Below are 20559 nucleotides of genomic sequence, written 5' to 3'. Positions count from 1 at the left end.
GTGCTGATGTAGGCTGCGTTCCCCACTTGCTACTTTTGAAGCTGAAGAAAGAATCTGGCTAAAAATACAATCCAATTTTCTGAATAGGTCTCTTTGTTGGGCAAGACGTTGCTGTCCATCTGTGAACTCTGGGGGTGAGACACAGAGCTACAATGAAGAACTAAAAAAAAAAATCTCCCTATACTATTAAGCTTCTGGGAAGCAAATAGCCATGGTAGGAAAGATGTCTTTTGAATAAGATACCATAGATTGTTATGGTATTGAAGACCATTATGGTATATCATGCTAGTTTGTTATGTATTGAAGATTGTTATGGTATGGAATGCAAGGACTCCTTAGACTGCAAGCGTTCTTTTTTTACTATCCACAAGGTCGAAGAGTAAAAAAAAGTTCTTAGATGTCAAAGTTATGGTGACATCTTAACATGACAACAAAACTATGTAGGACATATTGTGGACAAAGACTGGCATTCCATACATAACAAAACAGATAAGCGATGGTGTTAATAGTAGCTTGCTCACTACTGATTGACTCCTACAGTGTGCAACTGTAGTTGAGGGTTGGACATCTTTTATATCAATTGGCAATTTAAGCAGGGCAACAGTCTAATACTTTATTTGCACAAAGTGTGAGATTGCATAAAATTCTTAGGCTCAGTTCATTAGGAATTCATTACACATACGCAGTTCTTTATATTAGAAAATTGAGTCCACAAGGAGTGTCTATGGAGATTCTCAATCATGCAGGTCATGGTTATACACCAAAGTTACTTTTTCCAAAGGACAACTAAACATTCTTAGTTTTTTTCTTCGAAAACATTTTGCTTTTCATCCAAGAAGTTTTTCCAGTTCTAACTTGAGTTCTAACTTCAGTTAGAACTGAAGAAATACTTTCAAAGAAAAGAACCCAAGAAAATTCAGTTGCCTTTTGGAAAAAGCATCTTTGGGATAGTCCACAAGGATTTTTATAAAAGCAGAAACCTTAGTGGCTTTCCACCCTCTATTTTAGTATTTCATAAACCAAAGATCAGCTCTGAAATAGCAATGCATAAGATCAGTAAAATCACATAGTTTGCACAATATAAAGTTGGATATATGAACTACCTCAAGCTAAGTATTAGGAATTACCAGTAGGTCTGTAAGGATATTTTTTTATTCTTCAGTTTTAACTTTCATGATGCAAGTGGAATGAGCATAAAGCAAGTTATTGTAGCATGTGAATAAACATTCATCTGTGCACTAGTGTCGCCTAGCGTCTAGTGAAAACAACTGAAGTCAAGTAAGTATGGGGCTGCATTAAGCGCTGAAAAAGTATTACATAGAGATTTGCACTTTTTATTCAAATTAAATTCTTCTCATACATTTTAAGCTTATGCCTTTGGTTTTTTTACTTTAAGATCACGCTTTGATTCAAAATCTTTAATAAGATTTCTCTTTCCTGCAGTGTACACCACATTGCTGTGCCAGATATTGCGTACTCTTTCCAGATAATCTGTGAGCTTCGGTTTTCGTTTCCTGGAAACTAGCTAGCTCCAGATATCAAAAAACTATTTGCTATTTAGAGCTTGATTTTATTCTCTGAATAGAAAAGGTAAGAAGCTCACTGCTAAGACAATAGAAACTTTCCTCTACTAAAAAGGCTTAAAATTGTGAAAAACTCAAAACAAATCACTTAAAATAATTTAGAACAGGAACATTCCTTTATTCTTCATTATTCAATCTAGCCGTGATTATCAAATAAAACAGACAAGAAAAAATCACAACTGTGCTGTTTTAGCATGTTAAGATCTTGAAGGTTGGATATTATTATACTGCATCATCCGAAAAATATAAAGAGCTATGTACAGTGCTGCTTTTTTATTGTTTTAAAATTTATTATTATTATTATTGAAAATGGGATGAGAGCTAAAGAATTAGAGCAAAAGAATAAACATTATTTCATGTGGGAACTAATCACTACACCTAGCAGAAATTAGTGTTTATTCATTTATAAATTCCCTCTTAACACTTCTACAATTGCTATGAAGGAAGGGGAATCATACAAACATCTGAAGCCTCTAACTGACTTCAGGGTCAAAGTCAAGAGTACCTAGAAATTTCCTTACAAACAAACTGATTAGGAATTCTTGCACACTTTGCCCTTCTGAAAAAAAAGAAAAAGAAACCTGAAGAAGTTTGAATTTCCTGAATCACATAGACCTAGCAGTTTGGGTGGGGTGAGGTAGGGTTTATTCCTATTTACTGAATTGGCGTTAATTTGTGGAGTCTTTGATGCAGACTAAGATTGCAAACATTTTCATTACCCGATTAAGTAAATCATCTATACTAATTAGTATGAGGTTTGCTCCCTGTTTATACACAACAGCTTGTCCTGTCAATGTTGATTGAGATGTGGTTTTCTGCTTGATGATGCCTTGATTGGGGCATTATTTTCTATTTGTCTCATGTTAATCCCTGTTTATCTGGATGTAGTCTGCTGGATATAGTCTGCTATCTTTTTGTTCTCCTTGTTCTTTAATTGTCTTTTGAATTGTAAATAAATGTGTCATTTGTGTCTACTTATGGCTGATCTATCTGGAATTCCTTGGTCTGAATGCCAGGCTTCCGGAATTCCTTACTTGGTCTAGGATGTTTTGTTTCCCAATTGAAACTAAGGCTGAGTCTCAAGAATATTTGTAGCTCAGGGTTGAAATGAGGTGTTCTTCATGCTGTCTGAACTTGATTGTTTTGTTGCAGATGTTTCATTATCCAAACTAGATAACATCAGAGATTCAAAAATAATATCCCTACAGACCTAATTTCTAATATTTATCTTGAGATAATAACTATCTAATTTTACTAATCTTATGCATTGCTGTTTCAGAGCTAGTTTGGGTAATGAAATGTTTGCAAAACAACCAAGTTCAGAGAACACCAAGAATCCTTCATGGTTGAATCTGCCAGGTGTTGTGATATTGAATAGTTTTCATTGTGTTTTCTACTTGCTGTTCATGGATGTGCTCTGTAATCCTGTCTGTCCTACATAGTAGTTGTTACAGTACTTACACTGTATGTTGTAGGTGACTCCTGGTTTTTTTCTTCTTCTTGGGCTACTGGGTCCTTTAGTTTACTTAAGATGTTTTGGATGGCTTTAGTTGGTTTGTGTGCTATAGTGATGTTATAATGATTTTTGTTGTTTCTGAGGCGTTTTTTATGTACACTATATTGCCAAAAGTATTCGGTCACCCATCCACATAATCAGAAGCAGTTGTGAACAAATACTTTTGGCAATATAGTGTCTATAAATAGACATATAAATACCTTTATAAATTATACATCACACTCACTATCACTGATAATGTTACCTAGCTGGATAATAAAACATCTACAAGAAAATATTTATGTTCAGAGATCACCAAGCACCCTAACCTACATATATTATTTTCAGTTGATAATTTTGTGGACAAATATATTTAGGAAGCTCTTAACTTACTGGTTGCTTAACAGCCACCTGTATTTACAATGGCAATGGAACTGGTGCTTTATAGTCTTTAAAACTTTTATAATTAGTAGTGTTTCCCCCGCCCCCCCCATCATGTGAGGTCATGCCAGGTGCTTGGTAAATAGTCACAACATTAACTGCAGTCAAGTAGCCGCAATCGGTGAATTTTTTTTATCAGTTTCTAGTTTTATTTATTGGTTTCTGGCAAAAAACACTATTAGAATGGATTCACTTAATGATTATCACTACAGGTAATCCTTGATTTATGACAATTAAGCCAAAATTTCTGTTGTTAAATGAGACATTTGTTAAGTGAGTTTTGCCCCATTTTATGAACTTTCTTGCTACAGTTACCGTATTTTTGGAGTATAAGACGCACCTTTTTCCCTCAAAAAAGAAGCTGAAAATCTGGGTGCATCTTATACACTGAATATGGCATGTTTTGCCTCCCGAAACCCTGCCACCTTCACCAAAATGGCCGTGCATAGCTTTTAGGAGGCTTATAGAGTGCTCCTGGGGGCTGGGGAGGGCAGAAATGAGTGAAAAACGGGCTGCGCACGCCCCTTTTTTTGACAAAAAAAGGCCTGTTTTTTGCTTATCCCCCCCCCCAGCACTCTATAAGCCTCCTAAAGGTTATTCATGCCCTTTTTTTAAAAAAATAAGGGCCCATTTTTGCCAAAAACAGGCCATTTTTGGGAGGTCTGTAGAACGCAAAAACTTTTTATAAAAAAATTGCCTCTTCAAAATTTTGGTGCGTCTTATACTCCGGTGTGTCTTATACACCAAAAATACGGTAAGTGAATCAGTGCAGTTATTAAATTGATAATATGGTTGTTAAGTGAATCTGGCTTTTCTATTGATTTAGCTTGTCAGAAGACTGCAAAAAATGATCACATAATCCTGGAACACTTCAACTGTCAAAATTATGAACTACTTGCCAAGATGCTGCAACTAAAAAATGGTCATAAGTTACTTTTTTCAGTGCCATTGTAACTTTGGTCACTAAATGAATACTGTAACTCAAGGACTGCCTATATGTTTGCTTAATGACCACAGCAAAAAATGCTAGAAAAATTCTATTCCTCAGCTAAGAAGGAAAACCTCTGCACAAGATGAAATAACTGAGTCCTTTTGTATATTTCCCATTTGGGTTTTAGCAAAAAGTGAAATTTTTAAGAATAGGAATTATGGTAGTGTAACTGAGTATCATACACCAACCTGTTTTTTGCCCTTTTTCATTTCTCCTTGTAGTTGCAGGATGAGGGGTAAAAAGAGAGAACCAAACACCCAAGGACAGAGAATGCCTAGAGAACCCCCATTTTCCCTGGGGGAAATATAATTTCTATTACAATTAGGGGAAAAAATAACCAAACCCCAACTTGTTCAGCCAAAAAACAAAAAAAACTGACCAAGGAGTAGAGGCCATTTTATCTTTTGCTCCATTTACCAAAATTTCCTAGTGTCATAATTCAAACCAGCTGAATGTGTCATACTAATAGGCCACTGGAAACAATCACTCCAGAGCAATCATGTGACTATATAAAAGTATATTTTTCAATTTCATTATTCAAAGCTTTTAACATACAATTGATTTAAGATAATTAATAAAAGAGAATATTTGTAGCTCAGGGCTGAAATGAGGGGCCCTTGGTGCTTTCTGAGTTTGATTGCTTTCTCGGTTGTTTTCTTTCTTACTCTCCGTGTCTCCTCCTCCGTCTGCTGCCAGTGCTGCTGCGCGATGATGAGCCACCTGAAGCTACCTCTTGCTCTGGCCCACCAACTCTCAGATTTCCTGTGACCAGCGTGACACTTCCAGATTGCCTGTCTCCCCCCTGCACCTCTACCTCCATCTGGTGCTTGGACAGGGATTCAACTCACCTATGTTGCGCGGGCTGCGGCTGCTACCTGACACTGTCGGCCCACATGCACTTGCCACCTCCTGTGCTGGCCACCCCCCTTCATTAACGCTTATATTTTGGGTATTAGGTGCACACTCAAAAATCAGGCTAGGTCTTATCTTCAGGGAAACACGGTACTTAAGGTTTTTATAACCATCAAGTTAATGAATTTACTCTGACTCTATAGCACAGAGTACATTTATGCTAGAATAAACTCTCATTTTAGATACTAGCTCCATCCAAAAGCTGAATCAGAGGAGGAGGTGTGGGAATCAGGGTCAACCTGAGAGCTCCGAGGGGGAAGAGGGAATGGAGCTAGCAGAGAGACAGAGGTAGAGCATGGGCTGTCTGTCAGCCCTCAGATGATGAGTCAACAGCCCCCAGGTCTGCAGGTGGCTGATGAGGAAGAGGAGGAACAGTTGGTTCCAGTGCCTGACACGTGTATATGTAGAACACAGAAGAGAGAAGAACAGTGGAAATCCGTGGGCCGATTCTTGGGATGGAAGAGCCACCCCGCTAACAAAGCACCATCCTAGCTCTGGAGATAAAAGGCAGGGGGCAGAGATGAATAGATGTAGCAGACTATTCATCTTCTGGCCGGATGGACTTGTTAGCCTGTAGTGAGAGAGAAACTTTTTGCTTAGGGTTGCCAGCATTCCTAATCACAACAGTTGTGAAGCCATTTCACTCTTGTTCTAAAATGTCTAACAAATAAGGGTTACATTTTTGTTTCCATGCTCTCAGAAACATAATTACAAAATGCTGCACAGCCCTACTAGAGACTGGCCCAAGACAGAAATCCTGCCAGAACCCAAGCGCTTTTTGTGAAGTAGCATATATATTCTCAGAATGTGAACAGGCAATTGAAGTTATGGAAGTTGTACTGGCTAGGTTTTTAAATTTGGGGAGAACCCTTCCCACACAATTGATAAGGAATCTATAAATATTGCAAAGGATTCTGAAACATGTTCTGGGAACATTGATAAGTCATTATAAATGCCTGATATGCAAGATTTAACATGGTCTCTTTTTCTCCTGTATTTGTAGTACGTATCTCCTTTTTAACTCCCAGTATTGAGATATATAACTGTACTTTTTAATAATCTCAACCATTATCTAACATTGGTACAATAACATATGGCTGAATTCATATATCATACTAACTATAATTTAACTATGATGCACTGAATAAGTCATGTTCAACTGCTATTAATAGTTTAATAATCTTAAAATTATGGTTCTTTTAGGAAGTTGATTTTAATTCTCCTTCACTCTCTAACCCCACAAACTAAGTTATTCATTCACTATTTCGCTGGAAATTGTAGATCACGTTGCAATCTTGCAAGGAGGAAAAAAGTCAATACGTTTAATTGGTGGTCAACTGTCATTAGGGAATCTAATAGTTTGAATTCCATTATGGAATATTTAACTGGAAGACTCATATTCAAATCCTAGCCAAGCTTGCTAACATAAATTATTGCTCACTTATCCAATTCAGAAGGTTCCCTGAGGATAAACCACACTATGCACCCTAGCAAACTGTCAATTACAAGTGTTGGCTATCATCCAATGTCCCAGGAGTACATGTGTTACAACCCAACTATATATGTCACAGTTTCTATATATAATTATAATAAGCATTTACTGTTAGGTACCTTTAGCTTTAGGGCAGAAGAGAAGTCTGAAATAAGGTGTGAATCCTTTGAATAACAGGAGAAACAGGAATTCTTTTCAAATCATACATCTGATTTTGTAATTAATGATAGCCAACAGATTCATGTTTTCTTCACCTTTTTTTCTGCTTGCCCAGCCAGTCAAAGTATAGCCTGACACTACAAACTTCCAGATGAGCTATGATTTTTCTCAGAGGAGTCACTTGCTATAAACCAAGTACCACCCAACCAAGAATGGTTTTCTTATAAAAGTACTGCATTCATTTTCACATGCAAGTGCCTACACTATTATGCAGTGATTATAAATCTTATGAATCAAGATGAGAAAATTCACTTCCCTGTGATAACCCAAAATGAAATTCAAAATGTTTTTTTCCAAATAAGATTTAACACAAATTTATTATGATTATTAAATGTTTCACTGACTACTGTGGCACTTCTCATTATCTAGAAGCTTCCCATGGCAAGAACAGCTGCTACCCTAACTAACATGTTTATTTAGTGGGATGTTCTTGAAGTGCTGAGATAAAAAAGAAATCATTTATATACCAAACCATATTCCAAGTCGTATACTTTGCACAATATCTAAAACAAAGAGACCAATTGTACAGTAATTGATGGTCAAATAACTTGTCTGTAAAATAATAGTAAAAACATTACCCAAACATATGTATTTCTGGTTCCTCTTCAGAACCTATATATATAGGGTTTTTGTAATAAGCCTTTGTGGGAAAGTACTTGGAGAGCTATAGTAACTGAATTACAAGAATAATGGAATTCAGCAGGAAGCCTGCAACTATATACAGAGAGACATGCCATAGGAGGCCAATCTCCAGCTTAAACCCGTTATACCTTGAAATTGGGAAATTCACAGTTAAATGTAAATATTGATCAGACTGTAAGGTCTCTTTCATCCAGCAATTCATCTCCTAAGGAGGCCAGAAGTTACCACAGAACCTGCATGATTTATTCCTCAACACACTGAATGTTAGGCGTGCATTGTTCCTCAATGAGAGTGAGAGCTTCTCTTAACTACCCTTCGTTAATTGGCTTAAGCTTGAGTTTTCTCATTCGTGACCCTTTGGAGGAAGAGACGACTAATGACAACGATAACAAATCGCAGGGGATGCCTTACAAGCTACTTTTCTAAAAGAAGCCCGATTTCTGTCCCCCCCACCCCGCAACCGCGGCAGTGAAGCAGGCTCCGCCTCTTGTCCTCTCTCCCCCCCGCGCTTCGAAGCAGCCCCTCCCCCTCCGCGGGGGCAAAAAACCTCCTTCCCAGGGACGGAACAGGTGGCGGAGGGTTTACCTGCGCGTCCCCTCGTCCTCCTCGCTCAACATCAGCGGCATCGAGGAATGTGAAGCCACCGTTGGGGGTGCCGCGGGCGCCATAATCACGTCGTAATCTCCGCCCGCCGTCGCCATCTTGGTTTCTTGTTGCTGCAATCAACGGCCGGCGAGCCGAGGAGAGAGAACGAGAGAAAGCAAAAAGGAACGAGGCGGAAGTTCCCCCTTCTATATCCGGAGAGAGAAGAATTGGGGTTAGAGAGGCCACTTCCGGTTGGGAAGCGAGTCCTCCAAGGGAGGGGGACGATTTTGCTTAGGTATTGGACAAACAGGAGTTGGAAATAGTCATTTGTCTTCAGGCAAAAATATACAGAAAAAAAAACCCTGGAAGTCGGGACCGGTCTATTTTCAGATCTCTTTTTCATAGCACTGTGCTTCAATCTTTCAGAATCTGTTTATACTTAGTTAGGAATAAGCTCTATCTATAGATAGGCAGGTTTCTTCTGCTATAACAATGGAAAATACGGTTTGAAGGAATTCTATAAGAGGGTATTTTTGGTATCTAGCCACAAAAGCAAGATGCTTATATTTTTATTGCTTAGTTACTTTAGCAATAGAGCACTAGATGACAATTTCATACATTGATATGTTTTTATTCCAGGAGAAATAATTGATTCATTCTTCAATACACCAGCTCTAATTGCATGAGCACTATAATAAAAACTAATCAACTATGTTTCAGCCTAAGGTGCTCTGCAAAGCCAACCTGTGTATTGGAAACATTCTTCATATTATGTGAAACCCAGAAAATTGTGTTAATTCCATAAACCATAGATCAGTTAATCAAGAAGGCCACATGAACACAGCCATTGCATCAACCGAAGATATCCAAACCTTAAACATTTTTCGGCATCATATTTACAGTCAAAATACCCACATGTATTTATTCGCATTTACCTTGACTATCACTAAGTGTTGTATCTTTTTATTCTTGATGAATGTATTTATTCTCCTTATGTACACTGAGAGCACTTACACCAAAGACAAATGTCCAATCACACTTGGCCAATATATTCTATTCTAATTTCCCATTTTTCTGCTACCAGTACTCTTGCCAAACAAAATTTGCTTTAGTATAAATATGTGAATTCAATCAGAGAAAAGGAGGGGGAAAAGGTACTGCTTTATTACTTTCATTATATCCCCCGTTTGTTTAAGATCGATAGCCCTCCTCTTGATCGTATAATTTTCATAAAATTTAAAATGAAAAATAGTCCCGGTTATAGCAAAATTGCTGAGCTCAGCTTTTTATTTCCATCCTGTGTTTGACTGCAACGCGCTGCTGTTACCTTTTCCTAAATATCTTAACTGGATCGCAAACGAGAGTAAATCACACCGGCGACAGTGCTCTAGATGGAGCTGTGGGCTGCAGTTCCCACGTACGTCTTTTCTCTCAGTCAAGTCGAGTTGTTGGTCCTCGGTTCCTTTCTTTGCTGAAGACTGCAGAGCAGTGCCTGGGTCGGGAAGGTAAATTGCCTTGGATTGGCTGATGTTTTTTGTTTTTGTTAATCGAGTTTTAAGGAAAAAAATGCAGGCTTTTAGAAACGCAATAGCGATTGTATGGATTTGCACGCTAATTGTACCGGCGATTAATTTCACCTATGATAGATTTGCAAATGAGCCCAGTCCCCTCTCTAAGGAGCAGCGACCAGCTGTTTAATTAGAGTTTTATCTAACCCGCCAGAAGCTTGCAGTGCCTTGAAGATTAATTGATAAATGATGATATTGGCTTTTGACAACTTGGCTTTTATCAGATGTCAGGCAGGCCTTGTTTGTGAGACCATTAATGCGCAAATAAAAAAGCCAAAGTGTCATGAAATGTAAGAAACAGCAATTTTGCCATTTGCCATTGCAGTGTGATACATTTCTCTGAGCACTACACAAGATTAAAGGAATAACTCTTCTCAACAATGGAAATTTGTACCAGTGCTCCCTAATTTATTCCTCTATGTTTGTGGTGTGGATAAATCCTGGTTGATCTGTAGAAAATATAGATTAAACAGACTAAAATTATTCTTGTATTTATATTTAAACATATGTAACTTTAATCATATACTATACATTCACATATAAATTATTGTAGAAATTATTATGTGAGTTATGTAGAATTATGTAGAAAATAAGAGTTAATCTACAGGGGAAATGGGTAGCATAAAATTTTAATAAGTTAAATGTGGCACAGAAGCAATACCAATTGGTAAACACAGCTTTCACTTTCACCCATCTAAAAAACAAGAACATTACTTGGTGATACTGTGGCTTTCCTGTTCCATTGTACAATTTTGGTTATCAGAGACATAAAAATATTCCAATAAAAGATAATATTTGTAGCTCACGGTTGAAATGAGGGGGTCCATGGTGTTCTCTGAACTTATTTTATTGTTAGCCCTGATGATGTTACCTAATTTGGGTAATGAAACATCTGCAAGAAAACAACCAAGCCCAGAGAACACCAAGGGCCCTTCATAAAAATATTCAGAGTAGGCAAATAATACAGGATACATATTCAGATTGATGATTAGATAGGACACTGCATTCTCAGAGGAAACCCCCTTATGAATGAAGCCAAATACACATGGCCCAGGATAAGTTGCAGGATTCAAATTGGGTCTGTCTGGGTCCAGTTATCAACCCAGATTGGATCCTGAAACCCCTTATCACTGTTTCATTTATTTTTTGGTTTACAATTTTAATGTTAGCTGTAGATGAAAAGAAATGTATATTGGAAGCTGCTTACATGTTATTTTTATTTTTCAACTTCTTCTTTTCTTTGGCCAACCTTTCAGACAAGTAGCTTTTCTAAAACTAACATAATAGTACTGTAAACAGCAGCTTCTTTCTAGATGTGCCTCATTGTGTGAACGGCTTAAAAATTACTTAGGAAAAATGAATTGACTTGCTTTTGGCCTAAAATGAGAAACACAAGGAAGCAAAAGGAAATTCCCATCCTACCAGTGGTGGGTTCCTACCAGTTTTAACCTCTTCTATAGAAGAGGTTCCACAAATCTACAGTGCCGTTTAGAACCGGTTCCAGCTCCCTCCCCCCGCCCGTCCACAAATCATCAAGATGAAGAGCGAGAGGAGGAATAGTGGGAGTTGAAGTCCACAAGTCTTAAAGCTGTCAAGTTCGAACACCTCTGGTTTTTTTTTCTAAAGGGTTAGGGGTGCAAGGGTCTTGTAACTTGACAGCTTTAAGACTTGCGTGCTTCCAATGCCAGAGTTTCTGAGCCAACATTTTGGTTGCTAAGCAAGAGCGTTGTTAAGTGAGTTTCACCACGTTTTACAAGTTGGCCATGCCCACCCAGTCACATAACTGCCAAGCCACTCCCACCCAGCCACATGACTGCCAAGCCACTGCCATCCAGTCACATGGCTTGCAAGCCTCTCCCACAAAGCAGGCCACACCTATAGAAGAGGTTCTAAAAATTTTTTAAACCCTGCCTTCTACCCACCCCTAAAATTGCTCAATGCTGCTATTAGTGCTAGTAGAAATCTCAGCTACTTTTCTGTTCTCTTCTTATTAATGTGGGATGATTAGGAGGGAAAGATGTTACTGTTTCTTCTAGGACAATCATGTTTATGCCAGGAAAAAACTGAAGGGGCAGAAGGATTCTTTCTGAAACTCTAAAAGCATCAGTAAGTCTTGTTTGATTCCAGCACTGACTGGAATTTAGAGGCACCAAGCAGGCAGGGTAGAGAAACAAAATGTAAAGAGACTAAAAGCAAAGGAGTAATAAAAGAAGAGTAAAATTAGAGATGAAGCGTAAAGACAGATTGCCTTGATTCTGTCTCCTAGAACAGGGGTCTCCAACCTTGGCAATTTTAAGACTTGTGGACCTCAACTTCCAGAATTTCTCAGCCAGCAAAGCTGGCTGAGGAATTCTATAACTTGAACTCCTCAGGCCTTAAAGTTGCCAAGGTTGGAGACACCTTTCCTACAATGTTAGGCTTTACTTCATTTTGACTGGAAACCCAAGCCATGTTCTTATTCTACTGTCTGCACTATATACTATATTAACTCTAATCCTTTTAAAAAAAACATATTTTTAGAATAATCATGTTTTTCCTTTATCTTAATTGTCACTCTGGTGCATTTACTGGTCTATGAGAGAATAAAATTAGATTTGATTTCACTGGAATGCAGAGTCCACCAACTCAAAACCAGATCCAAAACTAAGGCAAATTAATGCAGACCATATGACAAATGAGTATATCCAGATACATGAGTTAGTACAGATCAGAAATTCTTATGCAGAGAATCACTATGGAGAAAAGAATTACATCAAGATCTGAGCAAATTCATTAATGTTCCTTTTTTGTCAGATAGAAACTTTGAGGTCAGTATATATGTGAATAACACAGGGCCAACCATGGCAGGAAAAAAAATTCAATTCTATTTGTAAATATTAAATTATCAAGCCTTAAGAAACACTTTCTATTTCTTGCAAATAACAGATGCATTCATTGTTCTTCCTCTTCGTTCTGCTTGACTCTGTCCAAGCATTTGCCATTTTAAAGCCCCATGAAGTTCTGCTCATGTCTTTTACCAGTGTACCAGCGCCTAAGATTAAAATAGTCTGGTTATTATAATTTGTGAGACTCCTTCTCTGAACAGCCCAAGCCAGCCTTGAGCAATAGTGGTGTTTGCATATATATCTTCATTTAGGCATGTTTTCACCACGCATCTTCAGTATATCCTTCTTGATTGTTTCCTCTTTGTATTGTCCAGATAATGGGGAAGAGTTGCAAAGTGGTAGTATGTGGGCAAGCATCAGTTGGGAAGACTTCGATCCTGGAACAGCTTCTGTATGGGAATCATATTGTTGGTGAGTGTTGGCATTAAATGGGAAATCTTATTTCTTTGCTATTTTGCCCAGATCATACATTTTAGGCTTTTCTGTTTCATTGACTGCTAATTCATGATCTGCTTAGGATTTTTTCCTTCAATAACCACAGTTGGCTGAGTGGCACAACACAGGACTAACAAAGGAGATTGATGGATTCGGGCATACTAAGCCTACAGGAAACATATCATACTATGGCTTGGTGCAACGTGTGAACATTAAATAGCTTTATTTGGGTGTTATTAACATGTAGCGGAAGCCCTTAACTACCACAACCAAAATTGAGCCCAAAATTTCTGTTGCTAATTATTAAATGAATTTTTACCCATTCTACATTTTTTCTTACTGCAGTTGTTATGTGAATCACTGCAGTTGTTAAGTTAGAACATGGTTAATTGAATCTGGCTTTCCCATTGATTTGTCAGAAGACCACAAAAGGTGAATCTGAATTTTGATCACTTGACTGTAAATGTGAAAAACAATCATGTCACTTTTTTCAATGCCATTGTAACTTCAAATGGTCACTAAATGAACTGTTGTAAGTTGCAGACTACCTATATGAGTTAAACCTGTTGCCTTGAGAATCGTGAATAACATGTAAGTTTGCTTAATAAAGCATGTTCAATGTGTACTATGCTCAATGTAATGTGCAAATTCAACCAATTTATTTTTCATTCATATAGGGACAGATGTAGAAATACATGTGGCAAAATAATGACATTTTAAGGAAAAGTTGTTGAGGCAAAGCATGAAAAACATCATTTCAAACTGGCAAGTTATCTGCTTATAATTGCTCCCGTTTGTTGACATGCACATACAATGGGATGATATACAGAATTATTTACTTATTCCTGTGAATTAACCTGATCGATTGAACTAGAAATTAATTGTAGGCCCTGAGTTTGTCTGTGATGATAACCTAATGTGGTCATGCTAACTATGGTGAGTTGAATCACTCTTACACTATTGCCCATCACATTGTGTCCCCAAATCAAACTTCCTTTTTATTTGGTATATTGTGCCTCCCAGTTATGCACACTTTTTCCTCCATGTTCTTGCTGAAGTAACTTAAGAACACTGAAACAATAATTAAACGTTTAGCAGTTGCAGTTAGCAGAAAGTATTCTAGATACCTGTGTAGGTCTTTCTAGGAGCAGGATTCAGGTTTTTTTTTTGGTAGATTCTTATATATTGTCTGATTGACTCTCTGCAGGTGCAGAAATGATTGAAACCCAGGAAGACATTTATGTAGGTTCCATTGAAACGGACCGGAATATGCGTGAACAGGTGCGTTTCTATGACACACGAGGTTTGAGGGATGGAGCTTCCCCATGTTCGGAGTTGCCCAAGCATTGCTTCTCTTGCACGGATGGATTTGTACTGGTTTACAGTATTGACAGCAAGGAGTCTTTCAAGAGAGTGGAGATTCTCAAGAAGGAAATAGACAAAAACAAGGATAAGAAGGAGGTAGGTGGAATTATTTTCTGAAGCTTTTCCTATTTGGAGAAATTTGGAGAACATTGGTTGACAGATTGCCTGTATTATTTTTACAAATAACTCAAGGCAGCGAACATATCCAACACATTTTCCTTCTCCTGTTTCGCTTACAACAATTCTGTGAGGTGAATTGGGCTGAGACAGTGCCTGGCCCATGGTCAGTCACTGTCAGATTTCATGGCTAAGGCAGGACTAGACCTCATGATCTTTCACTTCTAGCCTTATGCTTTAACCCAGGGGTAGTCAACCTTTTTATACCTACTGCCCACTTTTGTATCTCTATTAGTAGTAAAATTTTCTAACTGCCCACCGGTTCCACAGTAATGGTGATTTATAAAGTAGGGAAATAACTTTACTTTATAAAATTTATAAAGCAGTTACAGCTACTGCCCACCATGAAAGCTGGAACGCCCACTAGTGGGCGGTAGGGACCAGGTTTACTACCACTGCTTTAACCACTAGGCTGAACTGGCTCTCAGCATCCTCATGTCATAAAAGCCTGCCATCACCCACAGCTCAATGACTTAGGGAGAGTCCTCTTGAGACTCTTGCTCCACCCAGTCTGCAGGTGCGGATTAAACTTATCTGACTGTTCCCTAAGCAGCTTTGATGTAGTGTAGTTGGGTGGATTCCCAAGAGGGAGGAGACCATTCCAGTGGACAGGTATTTTGTGTGAGAGAAAGAAGGTGAAAACAGTCCCTCCCTAGTAATTCCCAGAACATATGGTAGATGCAAATAGTAGAGTCCTCAGCCTGGTAAGATTCTCCTGTAGATGTGGAAACAATAAAGAACTCAGCTGGGAAGAATCGCCGTTTGTCATTTTTGAGCTTGGGGCCAGACATCAGCATCTCTTTGCCCAGTCTTCCAAGGTATTATTACATTTTTCATTTTTTTAGGAGAAACAATTGTTACATAATAGTTACATCTTTATTTTACAAAAAACATATGTTTAAGTTATGGAAGTCATGTGCTATGCTGATTCTCTTTAGAGAGGTACATCGATCAAACATCTTAATTTATTTTTCTACCTAGAAAATGTACAGGTAGTCCTCATTTACCAGTTGTCCTGAACAATGATTGTTCACAATTATAATAGTGCTGAAGAAATAACTTTGTGACCAATTATGTATAACATTCGTAGGTCTGTAAAGCAAAGAAAAGCTGACGTAAGTTGGTAAGCACAGTTGTTGTTTCACTTGGTGACCACTTGGCTTAATACTTGCATTGCTGATCCCAAATGTGGCCATTAAAAAGGGCTGCCTGTAGAGTGGGGTGGGTTTTTTTTGGCAGCTTTGGGGGGGGGGGAGAAACCCCAATTCTAGAAACAAGAGTTTCCACCCATCATTAGAAGCTCCTAGCCCCTTGTCCCTTTTTATCAAGCCAGAAAATTGGAAGCTAATAATCTCTCCTGTCACAATATCTGTGTGATGTTGGTGTGTGATTGTATGGTCACATAAGTCTCTCTCTTTGGTCAAACTCAGCAAATAATGTGGAAATGATTTGCCATTGTACCTTAATGGGACCCTTTTTCTTTCCTTTTTGCATTCTCAGTCAAATCCAAAATCCTGGGATTTTCTTGTGGTCTCCCATCCAAATATTAACTAGTTCCAACCCTACTTAGCTTTCTTAAATCCACCAACATCAGCTAAATGCTACAGTTGCTGAGGACGAGTCTTTCAGAGAATGGTATAAATGGAACCCTAAGGCAGACAATTTGGCTGGCAGGCACAAAAGAGCAGTAAGAAGCAGGGATGGCATATTGGGGTTGTGGGGGGGCACTAGCAAGCATGCTGGGATTATTTTTAAGTGCACTGAAGGACCCATCCTGTTGTATTTCTAGAAGCAATCTTCAGCTGACAAATCAGTGTCTGAAGGGGAAAGAATGCTTTCCCTTGACTCAGGCATCCGAATATCCTGGGTGGCCCTGTTCCACTGTGTCATAAGCATCCTGGGATTTGATTCACAATGGCGGAATGGATGGTGAAAATGATGGAATTTGCAGCAATGGCTAAACTGACTACCTTGATTAGAGAAAAGACTATTTACATTTATCGCTGCCTCTAAAACCCCTTATAGTTTTTTCCATGAAACAGAAAAAGTCAGCTTTTGATTTGAGGTTTTGATTGTTAAAAATAGTACATAATCTAAAATTTTTAATAATCATAGATAACTAGGTGGTCATATTTGTATTTACTGCAAAGGAAATCAGAAGCTTTTTCTATTTCTATTTATCTTTTCTTTTTGCTCTTTTGTCCTTTCTTGGTCCTTTTCTTTCTTTACTTTGTATTACGTTTTCATAATTTTTATTCTTTAATAAAATTTATGTAAGAGCATCTTGGGATTTGGAGCTTTTTGTGCATTTGACATTGTACTAGATTTTCTCTCTCTCTCTCCTCCAATCTTCATAGGTGACTATTGTGGTCTTAGGCAACAAATGTGATTTGCAGGAACAACGCCGTGTGGACCACGATATAGCCCAACACTGGGCAAAGGCAGAGAAAGTAAAACTGTGGGAAATCTCAGTTGCTGACCGTCGGAGTCTCATTGACCCCTTTGTTTACTTAGCGAGCAAAATGACACAGCCACAGAGCAAGTCCACCTTCCCACTCAGCCGCAAGAACAAAAGCAGTGGTTCTGTGGATGGATGAAACCCACAGGTGCTGGACTCACTATTGCTGGCAAAAACGTATGCATGTAGGGCAGGGCTGGCCTTGCCACAGAGCACAAACTAGTAGCAGATACTAGATAAAGGCACTTCTTTTGTTCCTATCTCTATGTCATTTGTTTTTGTTTTGGTAGAAAGAACTTTCCAAATCCAAAGCAGGAATGTAGAACTTTTTCATTATTTTCCACAAAATAATAATTTTTAAAAAATCGAGCAGGTAGTTCCTGCATATGTCTAGTGCCTAGTGTATTAAATACACTGTCAACCTGACATAAACCACATTAAAGGTTGGGTTTTTAACATTCTTTTACTCAGACTCATTTTTTTTTTTACTGTTTTTAAAGAACCCACATTTTAAATCTGAAAATAGCTTTTAGGGGTACTAATGTATATTCTTGATTTGGACCCTGAAGGGTAGCATGATAGAAATATCCAGTGTTAGCAGAAATATCTCCTAGGTTGTGGAAAAGGGAGGGATGAGCCATGGATATAGCAACATGAGTAAAAATAATAATGGAATGTTCCTTCAGTTCAGTATTGGAGCCCGTTTGGCCAAATTAATCCACCATCTTCCATGTTCCTGAATTAGCAGATTCTAGAATGGTTTTTTTAGACGCTAACTGCACTTTTATAAGGATACCAAGTCGTGGAGAAGAGGAAACATACAAATAGAAACTTGTGGGAAAGCACATTATTGATCAACAAAAAATAAATTTGAGAATAATAGTTTTTAGTGATCTTTTATATATCATTAATTCCCTTGATCTGGATTTGATCTTGATTGTTTTGTGAATGTCTCTTCCAAACATTGTGACTTTGTGTTCCTGATTTGGATAATGGATGTAACAATTTATATAACTGATATCATGATAAAATGGATTCAACTCAGAGTAATGTTATTCCATAATGCATTGAAAAATGATACCTATGTTAGTTGCTTATGAACTCTTGGAAGTGCAGATTAAAAACAGATTCTACACTGCTCTGAATTGTTTGTGGAATATCAACTTTTATTGAATACAATACAGAACACAGTGTCCCAGTCAGAATAGATGACACCAATAAATTAAAAAAAATGTATTTTAGCTTTCCCAACATCAATGTGAATATAATTATTTTTCCAGTTTTTCCAGTATAGATTAGGGAGAGGGGATTGGGAAGATAATTTAAACAGAAAGATTTAAATTGGACAAAAATGGCATTGTTATTAGCAAAATATTTGTTTTTGAAAAATTCAAAGATAATTATTTTCCATTTAAGGTCTTTGTGAAAGAAATTAAACCTTAAAAAAATCTTACGTATTTGCAAAAAGAATGTTAAAGAAAAATGTCTATTAATCTATAAGTGCCACAATGTCAGCAAATACAACTCATTGTTGGAATAAGAATAAAAATTGTGTTACATTACAATACAAGTAGTCCTCAATTTATAACCACAATTGAGTCCATAATTTATGTTGCTAAGCAATACAGTTATGTGAGTTTTGCCCCATTTTATAACCCTTCTTGCTGTAGTTGTTAAGTGAATCACTGCAGTTGACTTTATTAGAAGGTCGCAAAAGGTGATCACGTGACTCCAGGACCACTTATAAATACATATGAAAGTGACCGAATTCTGGTCATGTGACTGGGGATGAGTAGTGGTAAATGTGAAAAATGGTCACAAATCACTTTTCTCAGTGCTGTTGTAATTTCAAACAATCACTAAATCAATGGTTATACATTGAGGGCTACCTGTACTGTATTCTGAAGTAATGCCCATCATACTCATGTGACTTACCTCGTTGTAGCTAAACCATAGAGAAACCACGAGAACAAATTAATTTGCATAAAGAGACAGTGCAGAAGGAAATAGAGGGGCAACAGGAGATACTTGATCTTCCTGTTTATTACCAGTTTTTTTTCATAACATTTTAATTTTGTTTCTGATTGAGGAGTCAGACTGGGAAAATGTGTTTGTGTGTGGAGGGTAAATAATTAAGAGCCGAATAAAGAACTAACATGGCCTTCCCTTCTAGCTACCATTTCTTACTTGCAAACACATGCCGCAATTGAAAAAAACGTTGGCTAGAGCAACATGTTGTTTGTCTGTGTGCCAAGCTAGTTTATGGAAAGCTCAGCTGGCATGCATTTGTGTGGGCACATAGCAAGAATACCTCTGCATGCTTATCTTCTCTTGCTGCCTCTAGAAGGTCAAAGATGGCATGTAGGGATCTGGTGTTCTATTCTGTAAGAGGTATAATGATTATCAATTGCAAACTTAAGCAAAGACCACAAAGAGATCATCAAGGACTCTGGAAAATACAGTTCTGAGCTAAACGTAGAGACTAAATGTAGCAAACTGATGAGATCAGACATTGACCAGTGGACTGGCCTGAAATATATTCCTTTGATAAGAATCAGTCAAGATGTCCATTGTCTGTTAACAATACAGATCTAAAAAGAACTCCAAACTGCCTTAGCTCCAAGGCCTGGGTTCAATAGATTATCTTAAGTTCTGGTAAAATAAATTTGGGCTAGGTGAAACAGTATTTGGAGCTTTCTTCCTTGGTATTCAAGTACATGTTTAAATAGAGTGCAGTGCACCCAAAAGCTATTCTAAACAAAGCTACTAGAAATAAATGGGAGCTGTCAATTTATTCTATAATTTTCATTTGCTGCAAATATATTGTATAGAATTTCTACTGCATTGATAAGTCATTTCTTTTCCACTAATTCTTAACTGTGAGGAGATGCAACATCCTGAGGAGAATTCAGAGGAAAATTGTCTTTGCCTATATACTTTACCTGTATACTTTTAGCTATATAGCTGAACCTATATATATATTATCAAAATCTGGTTTGGTTTGCATGTGTTGTGCAAATACAACAAAATGTAATGCATTAAATAAAGCATGCCTCAGTTGGATGTGTCTGTAAGTGGCTCATAATAAAGATCTATCCATCCCCACCCCGGCACACACTCAAGAAAAGTCATTAACCGATAAAATTGGGATGACAAGGATATTAGTAGAGAATCCCTCATTATGACTAGTTTTCAACAGCCAGAAGGATTTTATTTTATGAAGGTACAATTTTAACGGCGTAACCCAAGAATAGTTTAATTTATCTCATCTAAGATTTGTATAGACCAGGCCTTCATCACTACAGTATTCT

General features: G+C 37.6%; 2 protein-coding genes across 6 annotated transcripts in view; one reads left to right on the top strand and one right to left on the bottom strand.

Moving 5' to 3' along the window:
• Positions 1 to 8555, bottom strand: part of DNAJC7 (DnaJ heat shock protein family (Hsp40) member C7) — a 35173-nt gene extending 26618 nt beyond the window's left edge. For 2 of the 3 annotated variants that reach the window (XR_015696419.1, XM_014052702.2), the window contains exon 1: positions 8361 to 8552. Coding sequence is in view for 2 of the 3 variants with exons in the window: in XM_014052702.2 (XP_013908177.2) it covers positions 8361 to 8476 (116 nt within the window). In the remaining variant the exon portion in view is untranslated. Of the gene's footprint in view, positions 1 to 8360 lie in introns of all 3 variants that reach the window. The other variant, XM_087713404.1, reaches the window with a different exon arrangement.
• Positions 8556 to 9773: 1218 nt separating this feature from the next.
• NKIRAS2 (NFKB inhibitor interacting Ras like 2) lies at positions 9774 to 20309 on the top strand. Of its 3 annotated transcripts, XM_087713405.1 has the most exons (5): positions 9845 to 9865; positions 13128 to 13224; positions 13926 to 14013; positions 14456 to 14709; positions 17148 to 20309. In XM_087713405.1, the coding sequence occupies exons 4-5, from the start codon at positions 14464 to 14466 to the stop codon at positions 17385 to 17387; spliced, it is 486 nt and encodes a 161-aa protein (XP_087569531.1). In that variant the 5' UTR covers positions 9845 to 9865; positions 13128 to 13224; positions 13926 to 14013; positions 14456 to 14463; the 3' UTR covers positions 17388 to 20309. The 3 variants fall into 3 exon arrangements, with proteins under 3 accessions (XP_087569532.1, XP_013908179.1, XP_087569531.1); XM_087713406.1 differs by lacking the exon at positions 13926 to 14013 and having other exon boundaries at positions 9774 to 9865; positions 14456 to 14529; XM_014052704.2 differs by lacking the exon at positions 13926 to 14013 and having other exon boundaries at positions 9782 to 9865.
• Positions 20310 to 20559: the final 250 nt, after the last annotated feature.

Source organism: Thamnophis sirtalis, unplaced genomic scaffold (assembly GCF_051295495.1).
Source record: "Thamnophis sirtalis isolate CommonGarterSnake01/CBP01778 unplaced genomic scaffold, rThaSir2_p1.2 scaffold_4, whole genome shotgun sequence".
NCBI classification, from domain to species: Eukaryota; Metazoa; Chordata; class Lepidosauria; order Squamata; family Natricidae; genus Thamnophis; species Thamnophis sirtalis.
The sequence above is the reverse complement of the archived record's forward strand: the minus strand, read 5'-3'. Positions and strand labels throughout refer to the sequence as shown.

Coding starts and splice junctions, on each gene's coding strand:
- NKIRAS2 (XM_014052704.2), top strand. CDS start 13,131: ATGGGGAAGAGTTGCAAAGTGGTAGTATGTGGGCAAGCATCAGTTGGG. Junction 13,225..14,455: donor GTATGGGAATCATATTGTTG/GTGAGTGTTGGC, acceptor GACTCTCTGCAG/GTGCAGAAATGATTGAAACC. Junction 14,710..17,147: donor AAAACAAGGATAAGAAGGAG/GTAGGTGGAATT, acceptor CAATCTTCATAG/GTGACTATTGTGGTCTTAGG.